This window comes from Piliocolobus tephrosceles, chromosome 17 (genome assembly GCF_002776525.5).
Source record: "Piliocolobus tephrosceles isolate RC106 chromosome 17, ASM277652v3, whole genome shotgun sequence".
Taxonomy (NCBI): Eukaryota; Metazoa; Chordata; class Mammalia; order Primates; family Cercopithecidae; genus Piliocolobus; species Piliocolobus tephrosceles.
Window position 1 is genome coordinate 74668150 of NC_045450.1, and position 23961 is coordinate 74692110.

At 55.3% G+C, this 23961-nt stretch overlaps 1 protein-coding gene across 8 annotated transcripts; it reads left to right on the plus strand.

The window, feature by feature from the left end:
• The first annotated feature begins 2478 nt into the window (after positions 1–2478).
• DEF8 (differentially expressed in FDCP 8 homolog) lies at positions 2479–22255 on the plus strand. Of its 8 annotated transcripts, none has more exons than XM_023228866.2 (13): positions 2479–2677; positions 3004–3100; positions 7469–7602; positions 8398–8495; positions 10728–10877; positions 12189–12330; positions 14202–14366; positions 14980–15107; positions 15256–15369; positions 17260–17340; positions 18047–18187; positions 18343–18452; positions 20060–22255. In XM_023228866.2, the coding sequence occupies exons 3-13, from the start codon at positions 7479–7481 to the stop codon at positions 20160–20162; spliced, it is 1356 nt and encodes a 451-aa protein (XP_023084634.1). In that variant the 5' UTR covers positions 2479–2677; positions 3004–3100; positions 7469–7478; the 3' UTR covers positions 20163–22255. The 8 variants fall into 8 exon arrangements, 5 of the variants coding, with proteins under 5 accessions (XP_023084634.1, XP_023084635.1, XP_026303149.1 ...); XM_023228867.2 differs by having other exon boundaries at positions 18098–18187; XM_026447364.1 differs by having other exon boundaries at positions 2484–2677; positions 3004–3222; positions 7466–7602.
• Positions 22256–23961: the final 1706 nt, after the last annotated feature.

Below are 23961 nucleotides of genomic sequence, written 5' to 3' on the forward strand. Positions count from 1 at the left end.
CAAATGTCTCCACAAAAAATACAAATAAAATTAGCCAGGTGGTGGCGCTTGCCTGCGATCCCGGCTACTCCGGAAGCTGACGTGGGAGAACCACTTGAGCCTTGGAGGTGGAGGTTGCAGAGGTGAGACTGAGCCACTGCACTCCAGCCTGGGTGACAGAGCGAGACCATGTCCCAAAATAAATAAAAATTTAAAAATTAAAAGTGTTGTTGAATGTCTACAGAGGAATAGAGATGGTCATGACACACTCTATGTTTGTTTGTTTACTTATTTGTTTAATTTTAGAGACAGGTTCTTGCTCTATCACCCAAGCTGGAGTGCAGTGGGCCTCAGATTCCTGGGCTCAAGCAATCCTGCCACCTCGGCCTCCCAAAGTGCTGGGATTACAGGCATGAGCCACCGCGCCCGGCCCACACCTTCTGATTAAGAAAGTAGACTTTAAACTGCATGGAGAGTGTGGGTTTATCTTTGTCTCTCCTTGGGGGAGGGTTCCCATTGCTTTTGTAGACACTGGTTCAGATCAACAACCGGTTCTAACATGCATCTGGGCAGTGGGTCATCTGCTGGGTGGAACCTCCTTCCTCTCAGGGCCAGCCTCAACCGGAGACCCATTCCTTTCTTAGTCTATGTGAGGAGGCACCCTCTGTGTCCAGGCACTGGCGGTGAAGCAGCAAAGAAAGGCAACAAAACGCTGCCTGCAGCTCTTAGCTTCTGGTGGTTGAGGGGTGGGGGTAAGAAATAATAAATAAAAATGTGCAAAACAGAAGACAACAGTGACGAGTGTTTAGGGAGATGATGAGTGAGTGAGGGGAAGGGCCCTGCCTCCCAGAGATCACTGCGTACCACTGAGCAGAGGCAAGGAGGAGGTGTTCGGGTTACTGGGGAGGAGTGCTCCACAGAGGCTCAGCCAGGCAGGGGCCCCGCTGGGAGTGGGCCTGGCCTGTTGGGAGAGGAGCCAGGAGGTGAAGGTGGGGGTGGGGGTGGGCCTGGCCTGTTGGGAGGAGTCAGGAGGTGAAGGTGAGGGCTAACTTCTTCCCAAGGTCCCTCTGACTGCCAGGCTGAGGATGAATTGTGGGGCCCAGGTAGGAACTGAGATGGGGAAGGGCTTTTCCAGAAGGAGGAGCTGGGAGAGAGGCCAGGTGGACGTGGAATCTCTAGGATTGAGGACGTTGAAGCGGCAGACAGAGCGGCAGCTCAAGGCAGTCTCCCTCCAGATCTGAGTGCATGGAGGAGCACAGGGTCCGAAGCTACCCTGAGCTGGGGTGGAATCTTGCTCGGCACCTTCTGAGCAATGTGGCCTTGGTGGGGCCGATGGAGTTGCCTGTCCTGTAGGTGACTGTTGGCCTCCAGGCTTCCACAGGGTTAAATGAGATGGTGTTGGGAACAGGCCCCCCAAAATCTGGCCATAAACTGGCCCCAAAACTGGCCATAACTAAAATCTCTGCAGCACTGTGACATGTTCATGATGGCTGTAACACCCACGGGAAGGTTGTGGGTTTACCAGAATGAGGGCAAGGAACACCTGGCCCACCCAGGGCAGAAAACTGCTTAAAGGCGTTCTTAAACCACGAACAATAACATGAACGATCTGTGCCTTAAGGACATGCTCCTGCTGCAGATAACTAGCCAAACCCATCCCTTTATTTCAGCCCGTCCCTTTATTTCCCATAAGGAATACTTTTAGTTAATCTATAGAAACAATGCTTACCACTGGCTTGCTGTTAACAAAATACCTGGGTAAATCTCTGTTCAAGGCTCTCAGCTCTGAAGGCTGTTAGACCCCCTGATTTCCCATTCCATGCTCTATTTCTGTGTGTGTCTTTAATTCCTCTAGCCTGCTGGGTGAGGGTCTCCCCGACCCAGCTGGTCTCCCTAAGATAGTGTGTGGCTCCCACTGGGGAGGCCCCCAGTTACTGGCACTGTCATCACGATGCCCACTGAACAAAGTGGGCCAAGCCCAGAGGCAGCCAAAACCACATCTTTCTGCATAGAGGGGAAACTGAGTCCACGAGCTCAGGGCAAGGGCACCAGGCCCATATGCTGGCCTTCATCTGTCCTCAGCTCCTCCCTGCGGGCACAAGCGGGGACAGGTGAAGAATCTTCCAGCTGGGAAGTGTAAGAGTAGGGATATGGGGGCGGGGAGCAGCAGGCCTGCTCTGTGTATAAACGACGGGACAGCAGGAACGATGCCAGGGTCCACAGACACCAGCTGCCTCCGATGTCCGCTGCCCGGCGCCTCCATGGAGCAGCCTCCTAAGCGCAGCTGGCCGTGTCAGGGTAGAGCGGCACGGAGCCCCCGCTCTCCAGCCTGAAGCCCCCGCCGGGCCCTGCAGGTGGCAGCCGCAAGCTGCCCGCACACGCTGGTTCTCTGTTCCCTTTTTCTCCTCAACCGCTGGGGTTAAAAACACAAATTAAAAGCCACCTGTCTTTTTTTTACAAGTGTTGTGGCTTGGATTTCAGCCAGGCCTTTTGCGGTGACAGGAAACCCAGGGCAGGCAGCCCCGGCCCAGGGGCGCGCGCCGGGCGGACTCCGGGGCTCGCAGACGCGGGGCCCGCGTGCCATGAACCTCCGCGCCGGAGGCGGCAGCAGCGGGCGCCGGGCGGATCGGCGCAGCGAGGCGGCCGGGCGGATCCAGCGCAGCCGGGAGGCCGGGCAGATGCGGGGCGGCGCGGTCAGGTGAGCGGCGCGGGGCTGGCGGGGACGGGCTGGGAGGGCGGCCCGCCCGGCGCGGGGCCTCGAGACCTCGGCCGCCCCACCCCGGGGACCCCGCCGCTGCTCCGGCGTCCACACCAGCTGCGTGCGGGGCACCCGGGCGGCCCAGGGGACCCGCGTGGCCGTGCCCCCTTCCTGGGCTGCTCCGAGCCTCAGTTTCCCCATCTGTGGAATGGGGGGTGGGACAGACCTGCCCCGCGAGGAGCCCGGGACACCAGGGTACCCCGAGCGAGCTCCTGCGGGTGTGGTAGGTGGGGGAGGCACAGTCCTGGGGTGGCTTCTCCCTGCAGCAGGTGGCGAACCCACGGCCAGGCTTCCGTGGCAAGCAGCCCTAGAGGAATGACCGTCCTGTCCCTGAGAGCCCCTGGGCCCTGGCAGGCGATCCAGGTATGGGCAGACAGGGCGCTGTTGACTCCGCACACCGCGGTGACTTCTCAGGTTCTGGGGGTGGCAGCTGCAGTGAGGACACCACTTCCTGGTGGTCACACCGCGGGCAGGACGCGGGAGGCCAGCTCCATGCATCCCGAGTGTCCTGAGCTTCAGCCCAGGGTCCCTCTGTGTCCCGGAGCCCGGCCGGCTGCTCTTCTGTTTCCTTTCATTGCTAAGTTGTGGAGTCCTCCCCCATGAGAGCAATGGGCTCTAGAGGAGGGGCCGGGGGTGGCCAGACCTCTGCTTTCATTCTCCCGCTTCCTGCCTGCTCCTTTCTGAAGCCGAGTCTGACATCTGGGTGCAGAACTGGTGGGTGAGCCTGGTGGGAAGGGCAGGCTGGCATTCTGCTCAGGGTCGGTCACTGTGGCCACCATCCCCAGGTCAGCGTGTGGGGAGATGCTAAGGCTGTGAGGCCAAAGGCCTCCCCTCATTCATCCCCTGCCCATGCGCCAGGCCTGGGGCTGGCACTGACTCTCAGTAAATAGGCAAATAAAAGATGCCTTTTTTCCACAGCCCAGAGGAGAGCTCGTAGCCTAGAGTACAGCTGCTGGGCAGAGCAGAGGTGTCCGTGCCAGCGTGCCTGCTTTGACGCTCTTCTGGCCGTGTTTTACACACCAGGAGGTTTCCAGGGGCTGCCCCAGGTGTAGCTCCTGCACCCTTTTTCCTGGGCTGGTCACCATATGTGATGACAGTGCCAGTCTGTTCTGAGCAGCTCTGGGCTCCTGGCTTCACTGACATCATATACAAGTCCTTAGCCCTTCCATCCACCCCAGAAAGTAGGTGTTTCCCCCGATTTATAGGCAAGAAAATGGAGAACAAGAGTCTAAATCAGGGCTGATTTTTTTTATTTTTTTATTTTTTTTGAGATGGAGTTTTGCTGTGTTGCCCAGGCTGAAGTGCAGTGGCACAATCTCAGCTCACAGCAACCTCCACCTCCCATGTTCAAGCGATTCTCCTGCCTCGGCTTCCCGAGTAGCTGGATTACAGGCGTGCACCACCATGCCCAGCTAATTTGTTTGTATTTTTAGTAGAGACAGGGTTTCACCATGTTGGTCAGGCTGGTTTTGAACTCTTGACCTCAAATTATCCACCCGCCTCAGCCTCCCAAAGTGAGCCAGTATGCCCGACCATGATTCTTTTTTTTTTTTTTTGAGACGGAGTCTCGCTCTGTCCCTCAGGCTGGAGTGCAGTGGCGTGATCTCGGCTCACTGCCAGCTCTGCCTCCCAGGTTCACGCCATTCTCCCGCCTCAGCCTCCCGAGTAGCTGGGACTACAGGCGCCCACCACCACGCCTGGCTTATTTTTTTATATTTTTAGTAGAGACGGGGTTTCACCATGTTAGCCAGGGTAGTCTCAATCTCCTGACCTTGTGATCCGCATGCCTCGGCCTCCCAAAGTGCTGGGATTACAGGTGTGAGCCACTGTGCCCGGCCGCGCCCAGCCATGATTCTTAAAAGTAGTGATACTAGGCCAGGCGTGGTGGCTCCCACCTATAATCCCAGCACTTTGGGAGGCTGAGGCAGGCAGATCACCTGAGGTTAGGTGTTCCAGACCAGCCTGGGCATCAGAGCAAGACTCCGTCTCTACAAAAAGTTAAAAAACATTAGCTGAGTATGGTGGCACACACCTGGAGTTCCAGCTACTTGGGAGGCTAATATGGGAGGACCCCTTAAGCCCAGGAGCTTGAGGCTGCAGTGAGCTATGATCGCACCACTGCACTCCCGCCTGGGTGACAGAGCAACACCCTGTCTCAAAAAAAAAAAAAAAAAGTAATAATGATAAGTCGTAATCAGTATTTATTGGGTGCTTACTATGTGCTGGCCAGTGTTCTCGGAACTTAGTATTAACTACTTTAATCTTGATAATAACCCTGTATGGTACTATTGTAATCCCCATTTGAGACATGAGAGAATGGAGGCAGAGAAAAGTTTATCTACTTACCCAAGGTCACACAGCTAGGAGCTGGCAGAGCTGGGATTCAAGTTGGGCGTGTCTGTCTTGTTACCATGAGACTATTGGGATCATCAGTCAGAATCTTTTTTTTTTTTTTTGAGGTGGAATCTTGCTCTGTTGCCTGGGCTGGAGTGCAGTGGCTCAATCTCGGCTCACTGCAGCCTCCGCCTCCCGGGTTCACGCCATTCTCCTGTCTCAGCCTCCCGAGTAGCTGGGACTACGGGCGCCCGCCACCACGCCCAGCTAGTTTTTTGTATTTTAGTAGAGACCATGTTGGCCAGGATGGTCTTGATCTCCTGACCTCGTGATCCACCCGCCTTGGCCTCCCAAAGTGCTGGGATTATAGGTGTGAGCCACTGTGCCTGGCCCATATTTATGTAAAATTTAATAGAGATGGGTCCTCACTGCATTGGGCCTGGCCTAATGCCGTCCTCCTGCCTTGGCCGTCCAGAGTGCTGGGATTATAGGTGTGAGCTACCACGTCTGGCCCGTTACTGTTATTTTCAGATAGCCCTGATTGAGTCTCTGGTTCTCCATTTTCTTGCCTATAAATCAGGGAGAACACGTACTTCCTGGGGTGGATGGAGGGGTAAGGACTTGTGTGTGTCAGTGAAGCCAGGAGCCCAGAGCCACTCAGATCTGCCTGATCTTCTCAAGCCCAGAGCATCAGAACTCTCAGTCACTTTACCAAGTGTATCTGCTGGGGAGGCTGGGAAGTTGTGTGATAAACAAAAATGAGGCTCCCCATTCAGGAAGAAGGAGGAGTAATGTTGGGACAGCCTGATTTCTCCTGTGTCTTGGGTGCTCCCTGGGAGACTGGGGAGGTGCTGGCATCGGGCGGCCGCCTCTGACTCTGTGACCGTGTCATCAGGTAATAAGAGAAAGAGGTGGGACTGGGGCCCACACCCCTTGTGTCTTCCCAGTGCCTCCCTATTTGGGTCCCCGGGCAGCCTGTCAATGGGTGCTGGATCCTTTCAGGCTGGCGTGCAAGTGCCCAACCCACACTCCTGCCCCACAGGCACAACAGGCAGGACAGGTCCCATAGGTGGTGTGGAGTCTTGCCCAGTTGCCGGGTGGCCATGTGGAGCTGGGGTGTCCTCCTTATCCCACTGCCAGTGAGGCAATGAGTTCAAATCCCACTTCCCCCAGGCCACCGCGTGGCTCTGAGCAGAGCCGTCGCCTCCGGGCTGAGCTCTCTTTCTTTTGGGAGAAGGGGCAGAGGATAAATCATAGGATTGTTTATTCTATTGGTGAATTATTTCAGGCTGTAACAGGTGTAGTGAAAGCATAACTAACACTGATGCGGTTACTGAACAACTTTAAAAAGACACCTCCGACTTCCTATAACATCAACAGACCTTACAGTGAGCTTACTTTGTGCTCAGTCTCTGTTAACTCATTTCACCCTCACAGTGGCCCATTACGGATGGGGAAATGGAGGCAGAGAGGCTAAGGAATGTGACCCAGGAAGTTATGTGGGAGGGCTGCATGCACACTGCCTCTGCTCCCACCCCAACCAAAGTCCCTTCCTCCCTGCCAGGAGCCATCAGCCCTGTGCGTTCTGCAATTTTCTGAGCCTCAGGGTGGGAAAAGAGCGTTCTTGATACTTAGCTTCTGCCACGTGGAGAACTAGGCCCTTCCTGCCTGTTTCCTGGGCTCCTGAGGCACAGAGCCGTGGGCCTGGTTCAGCTCATGTTGCTCATCCCAGGATCAGAACCCAGGCCAGAGAGCCTGGATGCATTTGTAGGGGCTTCTCCGTGTGCTGGCAGGGAACCCTCCCAAGATCCCCCACTCCTGGCATGGGGAAGGTGGGCCCTGCTCACCCACATGCGGCAGAGAGGAATGGGCCCTGGCACTATCCCCAAGTGTCCAACCCTGAGTCCTGAGACAGGGGCTGTGGTTTCAGGCTCTGACAAGGAAGCACTTTTGGTTGGGGGCCCAGGAAGGAGGAACCCATTTCTGGGAGGTCTGTCTCACAGGAGCAGGTGGATAGCAAGCTGGAGTGGGGCTGAGTGAGTGTCTGGGGCTGAGGCCTGGAGAGGATCCCATAGGCAGCTCTAGGGCTGGAGCTCTGCAACGTCGGGCCAGAGGACCCTATGCTGGGAAGGAAGATGGGCCACATGCCCTTGTGGGACCCTCATTGTCACTGTGAGCTCTTTCCAAGGCGACACCACCAGTGGGGGCCTGGGCAGGAGGCAGCTGAGGTGTTTCAGGAAAAGGCTGAAGATTGAGGCTGTGGTGTGAGGACTACCCGCTTTAGGGAAGTGAAAGAGGCCAGCCTCACCCCAGACACCCCAGTGTGGTTGGGGAAAGGGGATGGTCCGTGGTGAGCCTGGTACCTGGGGACTCATCGTGGCCCTGCCTGGCCCTCAGGTGGGATGCTATGGAATATGATGAGAAGCTGGCCCGGTTCCGGCAGGCGCACCTCAACCCCTTCAACAAGCAGTCTGGGCCAAGACAGCATGAGCAGGGCCCTGGGGAGGAGGCCCCGGACGTCACTCCTGAAGGTGGGTGCTGGTGGGAGTCAGGGTGGGAGCTGGGCAGGTCTCTGACCGCGTATGTGGACACCCCCTTCTTCCTGCTGCCTCCTGTGCAGCCCTGACTTTCCCACGGAGCCGTCACCTGCTGGCTCTTTTCTTTTTCCCGTCTGTTCTGTGGTTCTGTGGTTTGTTTCTGTGTCCCTACTGGAATTCACACTCCGAGAGCAGGATTTGTGCCTGACCCGTCCCCGCTGTATCCTAGGGCCCAGCACGCAGTAGGTGCCCAGGGAACACTTGCTGAGTGAGGTCAGCTGAGACCTGGTGACAGAGAGGTTAGCTGAGGGAATGTGCTCTGGGTTCCCTCGTCAGCAGGTGGCGCGAGCCTTAGAAACTGCAGATGAGGCCATCAGGGAGTGCTCGGCGCGGGGCAGCTGCAGAGACGGCCTGGAGTCAACACTGGGATTCGTGGACTTTGCCACGTAGCCATCCAGTGGTTTTTCTGTAATCCCCACGGTCATCCATGAGGTGTCTGCCTTAGAAATGGGATGTTTCTGTAATGCTATCTCGAGGACCTTTTGGCACTGAGTATCATTCCACCTCCTCCTTTCGAATGTCTCTTTCCTGTCTGCACAAGGCTATGGGCTCCTCTGAATGCAAACTGGACGGCGTGCAGATCTGAGTGGTGCCCAGCTCCCACAGTGCCTCCTTTCTGTGCGGCTTCCTGAATCCCTTTCCCACTCCTGGCTATCTCAGCTTCTCCCTAGGGGATGGGAGGCAGGAGGCAGCAGCTCACCCTCCACACCTGTCCCCGTCTTCCCCTAGAGGCCCTGCCTGAGCTGCCCCCTGGGGAGCCAGAGTTCCGCTGCCCTGAACGCGTGATGGATCTCGGCCTGTCTGAGGACCACTTCTCCCGCCCTGTGGTAAGGTTTCGGATCTGGAAGGGGAGAGGGACTGAGGGAGCCCCCAAGGCAGGAAGGGCCGGGGTTTCCATGTCACTCCCTCCCAGATGGCGGGACGGCGTCCTGTGAGCTGGGGTATAGCCTCACTCCATTGTCAGGCCCAGCAGCCCCCACCTCAGCCGGGGCTCCTGGCTTTGAATCTGAGGCCTGCATGACATCACAGACCCCCACCCTCAGAGCCTGAGTGAAGGCAGGTTGAGACAGCTGGGGATTGGGGTTCGTGAACCTGGGGCTTCTCCTATCCCCTGAGCTCCGTGTCTTCATGTAGCAAATGTGCAGAGAGTCGGTTCCCTCTGGGGTCCTTGAGGTCCTGTAGACTTGCCGAGAGTCAGGGTGTGGGAGGTAGGGGGGAAGCCGCTTGTCTTCCTCCTGCTGACCAGTCGGTATTACGGGGCCATTCTTGTTTGTTCTGTATTTTGTTCCATGGAAGCCTTGTGCTGAAGAAGAAAAGGGGGAGGCTATAATGATTTTTTTTAAAAGTTTGAGGCCGGGCGCGGTGGCTCACACCTGTAATCCCAGCACTTTGTGAGGCCGAGGCGGGTGGATCACGAGGTCAGGAGATTGACGCCATCATGGCTAACACGGTGAAACCCGTCTCTACTAAAAAACAGAAAAAATTAGCCCGGTGTGGTGGCGGGTGCCTGTAGTCCCAGCTACTCGGGAGGCTGAGGTAAGAGAATGGCGTGAACCCGGGAGGCGGAGCTTGCAGTGAGCTGAGATTGGACCAGTGCACTCCAGCCTGGGCAACAGAACGAGACTCTGTCTCAAAAAAAAAGTTTGAAGACCTTTTATTTTTGTGCAAACCATCTCCAACTTTTGAGGGAAACATTACAGTAACATTGAAATGTAACTTTGAAATGATTTGGGCCAGGCACGGTGGCTCATGTCTGTAATCCCAGCACTTTGGGAGGCCGAGGTAGGCAGATCACCAGGTCAGGAGTTCAAGACCATCCTGGCTAACATGGTGAAACCCCATCTCTACTAAAAATACAAAAAATTAGCCAGGCGTGGTGGCAGGTGCCTGTAGTCCCAGCTCCTCAGGAGGCTGAGGCAGGAGAATTGTTTGAACCTAGGAGGCGGAGGTTGCAGTGAGCCAAGATCGCGCAGCTGCGCCACTCCAGCCTGGGTGACAGAGCGGGACTCCGTCTCAAAAAAAAAGAGAGACTTCATATGTGTGTTTCGTATCTTTTTTTTTTTTTCTTTTTCTTGAGATAAGGTCTCTCTGTGTTGCCCCTGATCTGGAGTACAGTGGCGTGATCATGGCTTACTGCAGCCTCGACCTCCTGGGCTCAACTGATCCTCCCACCTCAGCTTCCTGATTAGCTGAGACTACAGGTGTGCACTGCAATGCTCAGATAATTTTCAATTTTGTTTATAGACACGGGGTCTTGCTTTGTTGCCCAGGCTGGTCTGAGGCTCCTTAGCTCAAGTGATCCACCCACCTCTGCCTCCCAAAGTGCTGGCATTATAGGTGTGACCCACTGCACTCAGCTTGTTTCGTGTATTACAACATTTTGAGCACTTCCTTTAGGCCACAGACTAAGCTGCAAGGGGGAGGGGAGGGTGCCACCTCCCCTTTGCCTGGGTCTCAGAGCCCAGCAGCCTGGAGGAGGAGGATGGCTCCTGAGGGCAGGATCCAGGCCCCCAGCTCTGAGACCTGATCCCGTCTTCCCCAGGAGCACCAGAGTGTTCTGAGTCTGGGGCCTTGCTGGGCCCTGAGCCCCCCGGTCATTATGTGGCGAAAGCAGCCGGAAGTGCTGGGACTGGCTCTTGGCATCTGCCTGGGCTTGGCAGTTAAGCTGGAGGCCACTTACTCTCCTTCATGACAGCAAATGTCATTTCCCTAGCGTTCCTCCAAGAGGAAACTCTTCAGAAGTCAGTGAAGTGATGTAACAAAAAAGCATCTGGTTTCTCAAAGAAGGAAGTTGTCTTTTGAAAAGCATCTTTCAAACATTAGATTTTCAGAGGCCCGTGGGCAGACAGGCCGGGTTGGGAGTGTGCAGCACCAGGTGGACCTTGACCGTGCTGCCACCTTTCCTGTCCTTGAGCAAGTCCTCGGTGCCCTCTGGCTTCAGTTTCCTTCTCTGGGTGAGGGGTGTCGGGGTCTGCTCTGGGCCTGTCTCGGCAGATGGGCCCTAACAGGGAGATCCTGCAGGGTGGGTATTTGACTGCCCCCGCCCCCAACCCGGGCAGGGTCTGTTCCTGGCCTCTGACGTCCAGCAGCTGCGGCAGGCGATCGAGGAGTGCAAGCAGGTGATTCTGGAGCTGCCCGAGCAGTCTGAGAAGCAGAAGGATGCCGTGGTGCGTCTCATCCACCTCCGGCTGAAGCTCCAGGAGCTGAAGGTGGGTGTGGGGCCGCCCCACCGTGGGGCAGCCTGGGGCCGAGGCCAGGACTGTGGAACCAGGAGGACCCTGCAGCCTCTGGATCCCTCTCAGGTGGTGGTCTCCCTCTCAGCCACAGGGGCTGAGGTAGAAAGGCTCCAGGCAGGCAAGGTGGAAGGTGGGCCCTCACCCCACGGCAGGAGGTTTGCCTGTTAGTCTAGACCCTCCTGTTGGAAGGAACAGAAACCCAACCTTAAGTAACTTAAACCAGAAAGAAAAATGTATTTTCTTGGTGACTGGAAGGCCCTCCAATGTCAGGAATCTTGCTGTCTCCCAACTCGACTTTCTGTGTCTGATCCAGCCTCAGGTAGGCTTTCCAAAACTGTGTGGTGGCAGAGATGGTCCCGGCAACCACACCTGGCTTTCCAGCAGCCCAGCCTCCTGTGCAGATGACAGCTGCCTTTTCTCAGTGGTCATAGCAGGAACCTCAGGCCTGACTTTCATTGGCCAGTCCTGGGCCCACCCCTGACCTGATGACAGTGACTGATTGGCCAGTTCTGGGTCATGTGCTCACCCCTTACCCAATGACAGTGGCTGATTGGCTAGTTCCGGGCTGTGTGCCCATCCACTGAAGCAAGAGGGTGAGCTGAGTTCCTCCCTGAGTGAGCCACATGACCTGGACAAGAACGGGTGGTGTCTTGAAGGTGACAACAAAAGAAGGTGGGGGTCCCAGGCCACAGACGTTCCTGATGCAGTCCTTGGGTCTGTGTGTGCTTTGGCCTGGGTGCCCTGTGTGCCCTGTGCTGATTCATGAGTCCCTGGGAATGCAGAACGTAGAATATTCATTAGGAAATAGGTAAATTGGTGGTAACAAAAAACTCCAAAACATAGTGGCTTAGAGAAGATGTGTTTGTTTCCTCACATACAAATCCCATGGGTGGTCTGGGGCCCCTATGGCAGCTAATGGTGTTGGAGAGGGCCTCCTTTTCCATTGCCCTGCACCTAACCAGCAGAAAACGGGAGGGGCAGAGAGGCCGCGTCGCTCCTGCTCACATGCCCGTGGCCCAGCGCAGTCCCACACAGCACGTCGCTGCAAGGGATGCTGGGAAAGGTAGCAAGGGATGCTGGGAAAGGTAGCATGTGACCTTGGTGGTGCTTGTCCAGCTGATCATTGTTTTCTGTGAAAGGGAGAAAAGGGACGTGGCATTGTGCTGAAACTCACAATCTCTGCTCTAAATGGTGCCTGGAAGAAATAAGCTGAGGGGCTTGTGCGAAGGGAAAGGAACTTCAGCCCAGCTCACCTGTGACCCCTCCCTGACTCACCCTCTGCAGGACCCCAATGAGGATGAGCCAAACATCCGAGTGCTCCTTGAGCACCGCTTCTACAAGGAGAAGAGCAAGAGTGTCAAGCAGACCTGTGACAAGTGTAACACCATCATCTGGGGGCTCATCCAGACCTGGTACACCTGCACAGGTGGGCCGAGACCCAGATGAGGAGTGAGGAATGAGAGACTCCGCTGGGCTCACGTTCAGATCTGAGCTGTCCAGTGTGGTGGTCACTAGCCAAATGTGGCCAAAGTTAAATTAACTAAATATTAACAGTTGTACTGCCTGCATCGGACAGTGCTGTTCTGGATGAGAATTAAACTAGTGAATTACATGGTGTGTCAGTTTGTACAGTGAAGAAAAAGGGAAAGGAACTAGCACGTGTTAAGGTAGAGCGAATGTGACTTTAGGGCAGAATGTAAAGGCATCACGTGACTTTTTTTTTTTTTGAGACTGAGTCTCACTCTGTCGCCCAGGCTGGAGTGCAGTGGCCGGATCTCAGCTCACTGCAAGCTCCGCCTCCCGGGTTCACGCCATTCTCCTGCTTCAGCCTCCAGAGTAACTGGGACTACAGGCGCCTGGCTAATTTTTTGTATTTTTAGTAGAGACAGGGTTTCACTGTGTTAGCCAGGATGGTCTCGATCTCCTGACCTCGTGATCCGCCTGCCTCGGCCTCCCAAAGTGCTGGGATTACAGGCATGAGCCACCGCGCCCGGCCGGCATCATGTGACTTTTAAGCAAAAACTTGAAGGTCAGGGAACAAGCCAAGAGAATATCTAGGGAGGAATGTTCTGGTGTGGGCAGCCGTGTGTGCAAAGCCTGAGGGGCAACTCCATGGTTGATGTGTCCGGTGCCTTGAGGAGAGGCAGAGAGCCAGGTGCGGCTGCAGCTCTGTGTCAGGGGAGGTGAGCTCAGGGGTGGTCAGGGCTTTTCTTTAAGTGCAGTGGGGGCCACAAGTGGGTGCTGGACGTACTTGGGCTTTAATAGGTTACCCTGGCTGCTGATTGAGCTTGGACTGAAGAGGGAGGTGACTGAGGAGAGAAGGATGACTCTGATTGGGTTGGGACAGGTGGTGGGAGTGAGGAGTATCTAAGTGCAGTGCCAGCTGAAGGTTTGGAAACGGAAAGTAACAGATGCGAAAATTGTCTGACTGGGTGCGGTGGCTCTCACCTGTAATCCTAGGGCTTTCAGATGCAAAGATGGGAGGATCACTTGAGCCCTGGAGTTCGAGGCTGCAGTGAGCTCTGATTGCACCACTGAACTCCAGCCTGGGCAACAGAGCAAGACCTTGTCTCTTAAAAAGTATAAAACAAAACAAACAAAAAACAGAGAGATAGAAACCCATCAGGGTAACTCATGATATTTAAGGGTGGAGCTGCTGAAACTGAGATGGGAAGCTGGGGGGTTGGGGGGGGGGGGGGGGGTTTCGTTTGTTCCATTTGGACAGGTTGGGTCTGGCGTTGGGAGTGGCAGGTTGGCACTGGACACGTGAGACAAGTTGGAGGACAAGGTCTGGGCCACCTTTGGGGCAAGGCTCGGGCCAGGGACAAGAGGATCTTTGAGGTTCTAAGGCTTCCCTTGGTGCCAGGAGGTCTTAGATTGATCTGGGCCTCGGAATGGAACCCATGGGGAGGGGGCAGGCCAGCTGAGGGTGGCCTGGGCTGCAGATGCACCCTTCCCACTTTTTTTTTTTTTTTTGAGACGGAGTCTCGCTCTGTCGCCCAGGCTGGAGTGCAGTGGTACGATCTCAGCTCACTGCAAGCTCTGCCTCCTGGGTTTACGCCATTCTCCTGCCTCAGCCTCCCAAGTAGCTGGGACTACAGGCGCCCACTACCTCGCCCGGCTAGTTTTTTGTAGTTTTTAGTAGAGACGGGGTTTCACCGTGTTAGCCAGGATGGTCTTGATCTCCTGACCTCGTGATCCGCCCGTCTCGGCCTCCCAAAGTGCTGGGATTACAGACGTGAACCACCGCGCCCGGCCCCTTCCCACGTTTGAGAAGCGTGTGTCCCTCCACTCTAGGGTGTTATTACCGCTGTCACAGCAAGTGCTTGAACCTCATCTCCAAACCCTGTGTGAGCTCCAAAGTCAGCCACCAAGCGGAATACGAACTGAACATCTGTCCTGAGACAGGGCTGGACAGCCAGGATTACCGCTGTGCCGAGTGCCGGGCACCCATCTCTCTGCGTGAGTGGTGGCAGGGAGAGAAGAGGGTGAGGGAGCTGTTCCTGGCAGGGGAGCTGGGTGCACAGGTGTGTAAGGACACATAGGCCAGACAGCTGAGTGAGGCCCTGGGGCAGTCCCTGCTTGTCATCCTTGGGAAGTGACAAGGGTCTGTTGCTGCCATTTTTTCATTTCTCACTGAAGCAGACTGAGGTTCCAGGCATTCTGTGACTCACCCAGATCACTGAGGAGCACCTGGAGGGCTGGGACCCAGCCCCCGCCTTCCCGTGTGAAAGCCTCATAGACGGGGACCGGGGAGAAGTCACACGGTTGTCATGCACATGTGTGTCAGCTCTTCTTTCTAGAGAGCTGCTGGTGTTAATTCATGAAGTCTCTGCCACAGTCCTGCAGTGAGGCCCTGTTTATATCCCATTTTACCGATGAGAAAACAGGTCAGTGAGACGCTGGGACCGCCTGAGGTCTTGTGACTGAGGATAGGATGAGTCAGGAGGGAACTCTTGGCCTGGCTGGCTCTCTCCCTGAGGGTTGTGGTCCCCGGGAGGACAGACCATGAGGCTGGAAAGCTGAGTGGGGCTTTGGTGAGGCAGGGACACTCATGGCCCCTCTGACCCTGCAGGGGGTGTGCCCGGTGAGGCCAGGCAGTGTGACTACACCGGCCAGTACTACTGCAGCCACTGCCACTGGAACGACCTGGCTGTCATCCCTGCACGCGTGGTGCACAACTGGGACTTCGAGCCTCGAAAGGTGGGAGGTGGAAGGTGGGGGCATCCCACGGGGGAGGGAGAGGAGGAAGGAGGATGGGGGTGTGGAGCCGTTGTCCCCCAGGGTGTGTGCTGCTGGCTGCATGGGCCCTGGGCGGCTGTGAGAGGTGTCACCCGGCCATGCCTCGCAGGTGTCTCGCTGCAGCATGCGCTACCTGGCGCTGATGGTGTCTCGGCCCGTGCTCAGGCTCCGGGAGATCAACCCTCTGCTGTTCAACTACGTGGAGGAGCTGGTGGAGATTCGCGTGAGGCTGGAGCCCTGGAGTGGGGGGCAGGGGCGCCGTGTCAGGTGGACCCGAGGGCTGGGCCAGTACCCTCTTCTCCTCTGGGCCATGGGAGGTTCTGAGCAGAGGAGGGAGGCCACCTGCTTAGGGTCAGCTGGGCACCGTGGCTGCCCTTTTGGTTGAAGATGCTGGAACCGTGTCCAGCAGTGATCTGATACCAGGCAAGAACGCAATATTAAATTTTCTAATAGCCACGTTAAAAAAGTAAAAAGAGCTGGGTGCGGTGACTCACGTCTGTAATCCCAGCACTTTGGGAGGCCAAGGTGTGGGTGGATCAGTTGAGGTCAGGAGTTCGAGACAAGCCTGACCAGCATGATGAAACTCCATCTCTACTAAAAATACAAAATTAACCAGGTGTGGTGGTGCACGCCTGTATCCCAGCTACTCGTGAGGCTGATGCAGGAATCACTTTAACCCGGGAGGCGGAGGTTGTTGTGAGCCGAGATCGTGCCACTGCACTCCAGCCTGGGCAACAAAAGTGAAACTCTGTCTCAAAAAAAAGTAAAAAGAAATAAGTGAAGTTAATTTTAATAGTATATTTTATTTAGCCCAGTATATCCAAAATATTATTTCAACATGAAATCAATGTACACTTTTGAGATATTTACATTCTGTTTTTATTTTTTTTTTGAGATGGAGTCTCTCTCTGTCACCCAGGCTGGAGTGCAGTGGCCGGATCTCAGCTCACTGCAAGCTCCGCCTCCCGGGTTTACGCCATTCTCCTGCCTCAGCCTCCCGAGTAGCTGGGACTACAGGCACCCGCCACCTCGCCCGGCTAGTTTTTTGTATTTTTTAGTAGAGACGGGGTTTCACCGTGCTAGCCAGGATGGTCTCGATCTCCTGACCTGGTGATCCACCTGTCTCGGCCTCCCAAAGTGCTGGGATTACAGGCTTGAGCCACCGCGCCCGGCCTACATTCTGTTTTTATTTTTTTTTGAGATGGAGTCTCTCTCTGTCGCCCGGGCTAGAGTGCAGTGGCACGATCTCGGTTCACTGCAAGCTGCGCCTCCCGGGCTCACGCCATTCTCCTGCCTCAGCCTCCCGAGTAGCTGGGACTACAGGTGCCCGCCACCTCGCCCAGCTAGTTTTTTGTATTATTTAGTAGAGACGGGGTTTCACCGCGTTAGCCAGGATGGTCTCGATCTCCTGACCTTGTGATCCACCTGCCTCGGCCTCCCAAAGTGCTGGGATTATAGGCGTGAGCCACCGCGCCCGGCCAAGATATTTACATTCTTTTTCTTTTTGTGCCATGTCTTTGGCTCTAGCCTGTGTCCTCTGCTGAGTCTCACTGCAGGGCAGCCACTTCCATGTGCTCCATGGCTGTGCATGGCTGGGGGCCACTCTCTTAGCCAGCGGTGAGGGAGGAGGTAGGGCGGGAGCCGAGGGCAGACGGGAGCTGCAGTCCCGGCAGGACGTGACGGTGTCTCACGCGAGGTGGTGAAAGGAGTCAGGTCCCATTTTACCCAGGAGGAAACTGTGGCAGCAAGTTGAGTTGCCAAGGCCAGGGCTAGGGAGGGAACTGGGATTTCTCTGGAACTTTGGCTTGGTCCTGAGGCTGCTGGCTCCTAGACAGTTGTCTGCCTTTGGGGCCGGGTGAGGGCAGAGGGAACGGAGGGTTTTCTGGGCCATGGTAAGCGAGCCTCACGGTCCTGCCCAGCCCGGGAGCTGTGATTTTGGGCTTCGGTGAAGCACTCAGATCTCAGCCCATCGTGGGGAACCAACCCCTCCTGGCCCTGTCGTGGCCCCGGGTGTGAGGCGAGACGTCTGTGAGCAGGGCTCCCTGTGAGTCCCACACAGGGGCAGCCCTGTGTCCTGGCTGAGGAGGCCTGCCTGCTCCCGCCTTGTTTGCAGAAGCTGCGCCAGGACATCCTGCTCATGAAGCCATACTTCATCACATGCAGGGAGGCCATGGAGGCTCGTCTGTTGCTGCAGGTCAGACTGCCAGCGGGACTGGCGCCCGATGGGAAGTGCAGCCAGGGCAGTGAGGCACCTCTGGCTCAGGTCTTTTCCAGACAGCTTGTGCATGGAGTGCCTTTAGCAGAGGGTCTCCTCACCATGGTCCCAAGGAACAAAGCAAACAGGCGTTCAGCCCACGAAAGAGTTCTCCCATTTGTTCAGTTCGGGAAACCCTGTAGCCTTTATGTGAATCTCCATAGGGGTGGGTCCAGCCCAGCCCTCCTCAGGCCGATTGAACACAAAAACAATTTTCAAGGTTCATCTAATCATTTATTCAACAGATACAGATGTTCTAGATTCTGGAACAGTGAACGAAACAGGCAGGAAGGCTTGCCCTTAGAGAGTGCCTCTCAAGTAGGGAAGACAAGAAAAATAAGTTGTGTGTTGGCGTGGTGAGCTGTGTGACAAGACAGAGAAGGAAGGGTGGGGAACACGGGGATGCAGTGTGGCTGGGAGGGGCTGCACTGGGGAGTGGACCCGGCTACACGGGTCAGGAAATGTGGCCCAGGTCCATCTTCCCCTGTTGGCTTCCTGGGGCTCCTGGATTCTGCTCCCGGGGCCCAGACCCTTCTGTAGCTCGTTTCTCTGTGGACACCCGGGCCCTGACCACTGGAGTGACCATGGGTGGGCAGTGGGAGGGGCCCTCCCCAGTGCAGGGGTCACAGCTGCTGGGACTTGGCAGCTCCAGGATCGGCAGCATTTTGTGGAGAACGACGAGATGTACTCTGTCCAGGACCTCCTGGACGTTCATGCCGGCCGTCTGGGCTGCTCGCTCACCGAGATCCACACGCTCTTCGCCAAGCACATCAAGCTGGACTGCGAGGTGGGCCTCTGCCCGAGGGCCGCTTTTCTCCAACCCCAGCCCTGAGCGGGGATTGGCAGGAGAAGCAGCCCAGCCCAGTGTGTCCCTGGCCTTGGAGTGCCCAGAGGAGCTGGCACTGACATGCCCGTGCCCCAACCCCACACTGTTCCCCCCAGCGGTGCCAGGCCAAGGGCTTCGTGTGTGAGCTCTGCAGAGAGGGCGATGTGCTGTTCCCGTTCGACAGCCACACGTCTGTGTGCACTGACTGCTCTGCCGTCTTCCACAGGTGGGTGTGGCCTGCACCCTGCACTCAGGGGCTGGGGCTCTGCCCCGTCCTCTGGGGAGCTGCCCCTTGGCCTCTGGTAGGATGATGCCATGGGAGCTGGCACTGCTACCCCGAGAGAGGGGAGATGTAAAGACTCTTTGACTCATAGGGCCTTTGCTGACCCTGAGATACGAAGTCAGACCATGATGTCTGTGACTAAATGAGAAGTTCTCTTAGGAGCAGCACCTGGGGGATGAGGGGGCTGCCCCTTCCCAGGGCCATCCCGGACCAGCCCCTGAAACTCCAGCTTGGTCTCGGATGTGTTCATAGCATCCCAGCTGCTCCCTTTCTTCACTAGGATTGAAGTCACTCTTTCAGGGTTAGTATAGGCTAGAGATTCCCAGACTTATAGTTCCTGTCACCTTTTAATGTCTCAGTAATTTTTTCAAAGTGTTTCTAAGCCAAAAGAAATTCCTGGCGGGGCGCGGTGGCTCAAGCCTGTAATCCTAGCACTTTGGGAGGCCGAGACGGGCGGATCACGAGGTCAGGAGATGGAGACCATCCTGGCTAACCTGGTGAAACCCCGTCTCTACTAAAAAGTACAAAGAACTAGCCGGGCGAGGTGGCGGCGCCTGTAGTCCCAGCTACTGGGGAGGCTGAGGCAGGAGAATGGCGTAAACCCGGGAGGTGGAGCTTGCAGTGAGCTGAGATCTGGCCACTGCACTCCAGCCTGGGCCACAGAGTGAGACTCCGTCTCAAAAAAAAAAAAAAAAGAAATTCCTAACACTTTGATTTATTAAGTACTTATGCTCTCGTTTTTTTTCCTAGCCACTAGACCAACAGGGAAAAATATTTATGTTCAAACAACTTTAGAAGTTCTTATATCCTAAAGATTTAGTGGCTCTTTGGAAAAATAGTATACACAAATTAGAAGAAAAACATTTTAATTTCATTCTTCAGTAATTATGATGACTTACTCATGATACGAGCGCACCTTTTGGGCCCCGCACATCTTCCAGACCTGGAATCAGAGGGAACGCTCCCCCGCAGTTTCTGTCCCCTGATTTTTGCTGGAATTTGCTACTTTTCATAGCAACTGCTGAAATCCCAGCTCTACAGAGCTACGGGGTCACACAGATGGGACTGTGGCAGAAACTAAGGTTGAGACTGACTGCCTTGAGCTGGTCGTTTGCTCAGTGTCTGACAGATGTTAATTACTACTGTGTTCTGTTTAAAAGTTTGAACTAGGCTGCAGTGCCCCAGAGTTCCCTGATGCACAGTTTGGGAGCCAGGGGAGGTGCCAGGCACACTGGGATAGGAACAGCTGGGAATCGTGAGGAAGGGCTCTGAGTCTGGCGTGGCTACCTGGCTCAGCCCCTCAGCTGTGTGAACTGGGACCTGTGTGGTTGGGGGATAGCAGGGAACGTGAGGACCCCCTGGAGGTCCACATCTGCACGCCGGTGAGCACTCTGCACACGGCCATACAGTCATTTGCATCTGGGTGCAGACCCTGATTCTGCCCTTTGGTAGTGGCTGTAGAGGGGATGACAGGAGCTGATCTAGGATGCTTCGGGGCTTCAGTGCTGGAGTTTCCTGTGCAGAGAGCCCCAACCTGTTTCTGCCCCCAGGGACTGCTACTACGACAACTCCACCACGTGCCCCAAGTGTGCCCGGCTCAGCCTGAGGAAGCAGTCGCTCTTCCAGGAGCCAGGTCCCGACGTGGAGGCCTAGCACTGAGGAAGAGTGCTGGGCACCCTGCCTGGCCCGCCGGGACCCACCCTGCCAACGTCAAGTTTTTCGTCCTGCTCTGGAGACCCCTGGGGTGTGGCCCCTGGACCCCTCCACCCCTGCTGGGTGGGCAGTGTCGAGGACTGAGGGGGTGGGTAGTGTCAGGGACCATTGTCTCCCAGTGCTTGCTGGGACTCGGGGCGGCCGCACCTGGGTGTGCTGCTGTGAGGGGTCCTTGTGTGGCCCCCATCCTTCCCCCGGTGGGCAGTGAGTTGGGGGGACATCTCACCTCCCCCATGGCACAGAACCCTCCACACCCCTGGACCAGGGCATCTGGGCCCTAGAGATTCCACAGCTCCCGTCCTGGCCACCCTGGAAATTCATCAGGCCAAGATCCCGAGAGAGCTGCAGAGGAGTGTTGAGTAACACCTGAGGCTGTGGCTGCACACACCCCGCCAAGGGCTGGGTCTTACCTGTGGTGGGGTTTCAGCTCTGCCTGGAGGCTCCATCCCTTTCAGCCACTCGTCGCCTTGGGGACTTCTGGTTGTCCCCAGCTGAGGCTGTTCACAGTTGTCACCTGTAGACCTGCCTCTACCCTGGCCTGAGATTCAAAGGCCTCATTGGGTGGTCAGTTCAGTGGGGTTACCTGTTGTTTCTGTACAGCAGCAGGGAAGGGGGCCATGGAGCTTTTGGAGCTGCCATGGAGCTGCCTTGACCCAGCCCCTTTCCTGGTGCTCCAAGCTAGGAGGCCGTGGCTTCAGCCTGAGGAGGGTGTCCTGGCCTCCAGGTGTGGAGCAGGGACTGTGTGCTGTGGGAGGTTTCAGTTAGGCGATGGGATCCTACAGGGGTCTGATGGCATTTCTTGGAACCAGATTTGCCTGAGGAACTCTGTCCTGCTGCCTGTGGAGGGCTCTAGATAGCTCGGAAACGACCAGCCAGTGGCCTTTTGTTTGGGGGCCTGAGGTCAAGAGCTGAGAGTATTTGCTCGACAGCCCATTCAGGAAGATCAGGGCAGGGGCATGTGGGAGGTCCCTCACTCCACAGGACCGAGGCCCCTGGACAGCAGAGGAAACCTACAGCTCTGGGTGAGGGGACACTTGGCTTTGGTGTTTGCACTTTACAGATCCTGCGGTCCACGAGGGGCCTCAGGAGAGGACATGTCAGGGCATGGCTTCCCAGCCTTCTACCTTGGGAAGTGGGGATGCTCCTGTCTGTCCTTTTCCCCCACACCCTGGACTGCACTTGGCTGTTGGTGCACATGGTTGGCACACATGGTGGGCAGAGGGCAGAGAATGTCACTGCTTGGATATTTGTCCCCTTTGACCAGGAAGCCCAAGAGGAGACACCTCAGCCAGCAGAAAGGCCACCCAGCTCACTGGCTCATTCCAGGAGCGGGAGAGATGGCAGGGTCTCCTCTTTGCCCTCCGCCGTCAGGAAGGGGATGGTGTCCTCTTCCGACTGTGGTGGCTTTAGGCGAGGTTCTTACCGTCTGCTCTGCCTCGGTTTCCCCATCTGGAAAATGGGGGCGGGGTACTGACCTACCTCAGGTGGCAAGGTGAGCAGGGAACATGTTGGAGTCCTTTAGAGAGTGTGATGTGAGGTTGGATCAACATTGTGGGCTCCTGTCCTGCTTCCCCTTCCTCTTTGGGGCTGAGGAGGGGGTTAAAGGCCAAATGCTGTTTCCCAACACCCCGAAGTCTGCACATGTCTCATGAGTGCATCACACTTCTGTCATATGGATATTAGCCATTCCAAAATCTGTGTAATCAACTTCACATTATTCAAGTTACAAATCACTGTGTCCATAGAAAAACTATGCTGGCATTTGCTGGACAACGGGTTGGGCCCCTTTTATTTTTACCTGCCACCCAGCATCTCCCCCACCTGCCCCTTCTGGGTGACACAGTCTGTAAACAGAATCATGTATGGGTCTTTGTCTGAGTCTGTAGCACAACAGGAAAAGCCCAGCAAGGACCCAGTTTGCACCGCCAGCACCCACACCATGGGTGGTCCCACAGCACGGGACCAAGCTGGCCTGAGGGATGCCCAGTTGTAACAATGCTGCTGTCACTGTCTCATTAAATATATGTCCTTTCGCCTGGTGTGTGTGTGGTGAATTGGGGACAAAGTAAGAGAAATTGGTTTGTTGACATACAAGCCATTTGCAGGCTTAGGAAAGACAGCTTTTGCCATCCAGTGGGATTGAATGTAATATGGTGTGAGGTGAAATAACATGTCCTGACCGGTTGGGAGAACGACCTGTGGTGGTGTCACACAGACTTGTTGAACATCTCTGGGCTTAAGCTGTTCTCCTGCCTCCGCCTCCCGAGTAGCTGGGACTACAGGTGCATGCCACCACACCCAGCTAATTTTTTGTATTTTTAGTAGAGACAGTTTTACCATGTTGGCTAGGCTGGTCTCAAACTCCTGGCCTCAGGTGATCTGCCTGCCTCGGCCTCCCAAAGTGCTGGGATTACAGGCGTGAGCCACGGCGCCTGGCCAGGCATCAGTTTTTCTCAGTGTCACATGTCCCTCCAAAAGGGCATTCCCACCGGCAGTGTATGACAATGTCCATTTCCCTATAGTCTCAACAGCAGATTGTGTGGTCATACCTTTCAATGCAGTGTGAGAAATGTCTATTTGTCATTTTAATTTGCATTTCTCTAATCATGAGTGAGGTCAAACTTCTCATATGTTTCAGGATCTAGTTTATTTATGAATTATGTGCCCATTTTTTCAATTGGGTTCTTGGTATTTTTTCTTCTTAATCTTCTGAGTTTCTCACATATTGGGGATATTAGCCTGTTATTTGTGAGACGTAAATATTTTCTTTATGAATTGCCATTTGACTTTGTGGTATTTTCTTTCCTATGGCAAAGTTTTATTTTGCTTTTTGCTTACTTTTTTTTTTTTTTTTTTTTTTTTGAGACAGAGTCTTGCTCTGTCGCCCGGGCTGGAGTGCAGTGGCTGGATCTCAGCTCACTGCAAGCTCTGCCTCCCAGGTTTACGCCATTCTCCTGCCTCAGCCTCCCGAGTAGCTGGGACTACAGGCACCTGCCACCGCGCCCGACTGGTTTTTTGTATTTTTTAGTAGAGACGGGGTTTCACCGTGTTAGCCAGGATGGTCTCAATCTTCTGACCTCATGATCCACCCGTCTTGGCCTCCCAAAGTGCTGGGATTACAGGTGTGAGCCGCCGCGCCCGGCCTTGCTTACATTTTTATATGGTCACATTGATTAATGTTTATTTCATCTAGGTTTTAATGGCTGGAAGGGCTAGTCTCCCCTTTGCAATTTTTCTTTTTCTTTTTTTGAGATGGAGTCTCGTTCTGTCACCTGGCTGGAATGCAGTGGCGTGGTCTTGGCTTACTGCAAGCTCTACCTCCCAGGTTCATGCCATTCTACTGCCTCAGCCTCCCGAGTAGCTAGGACTACAGGCGCCCGCCACCATGCCCAATTTTTTTGTATTTTTTTAGTAGAGACGGGGTTTCACTATGTTAGCCAGGATGGTCTCGGTCTCCTGACCTTGCAATCTGCCTGTCTTGGCTTCCCAAAGTGCTGGGATTACAGGCGTGAGCCACCGTGCCTGGCCTCAATTTTTCTTTCTTAACAAATGTCTTCTGCTGGGCATGGTGGTTCACACTTTCAATCTCTGCACTTTTGGAGGCCCAGGCTAGAAGATCACTTGAGTCCAGGAGTTCCAGACCAGCCTAGGCAACATACAGACTCCTTCTCTACCAAAATAATTAGCTGGGGGTGGTGGCATGTGCCTGTGGTCCCAGCACTGCAGAGGCTGAAGTGTG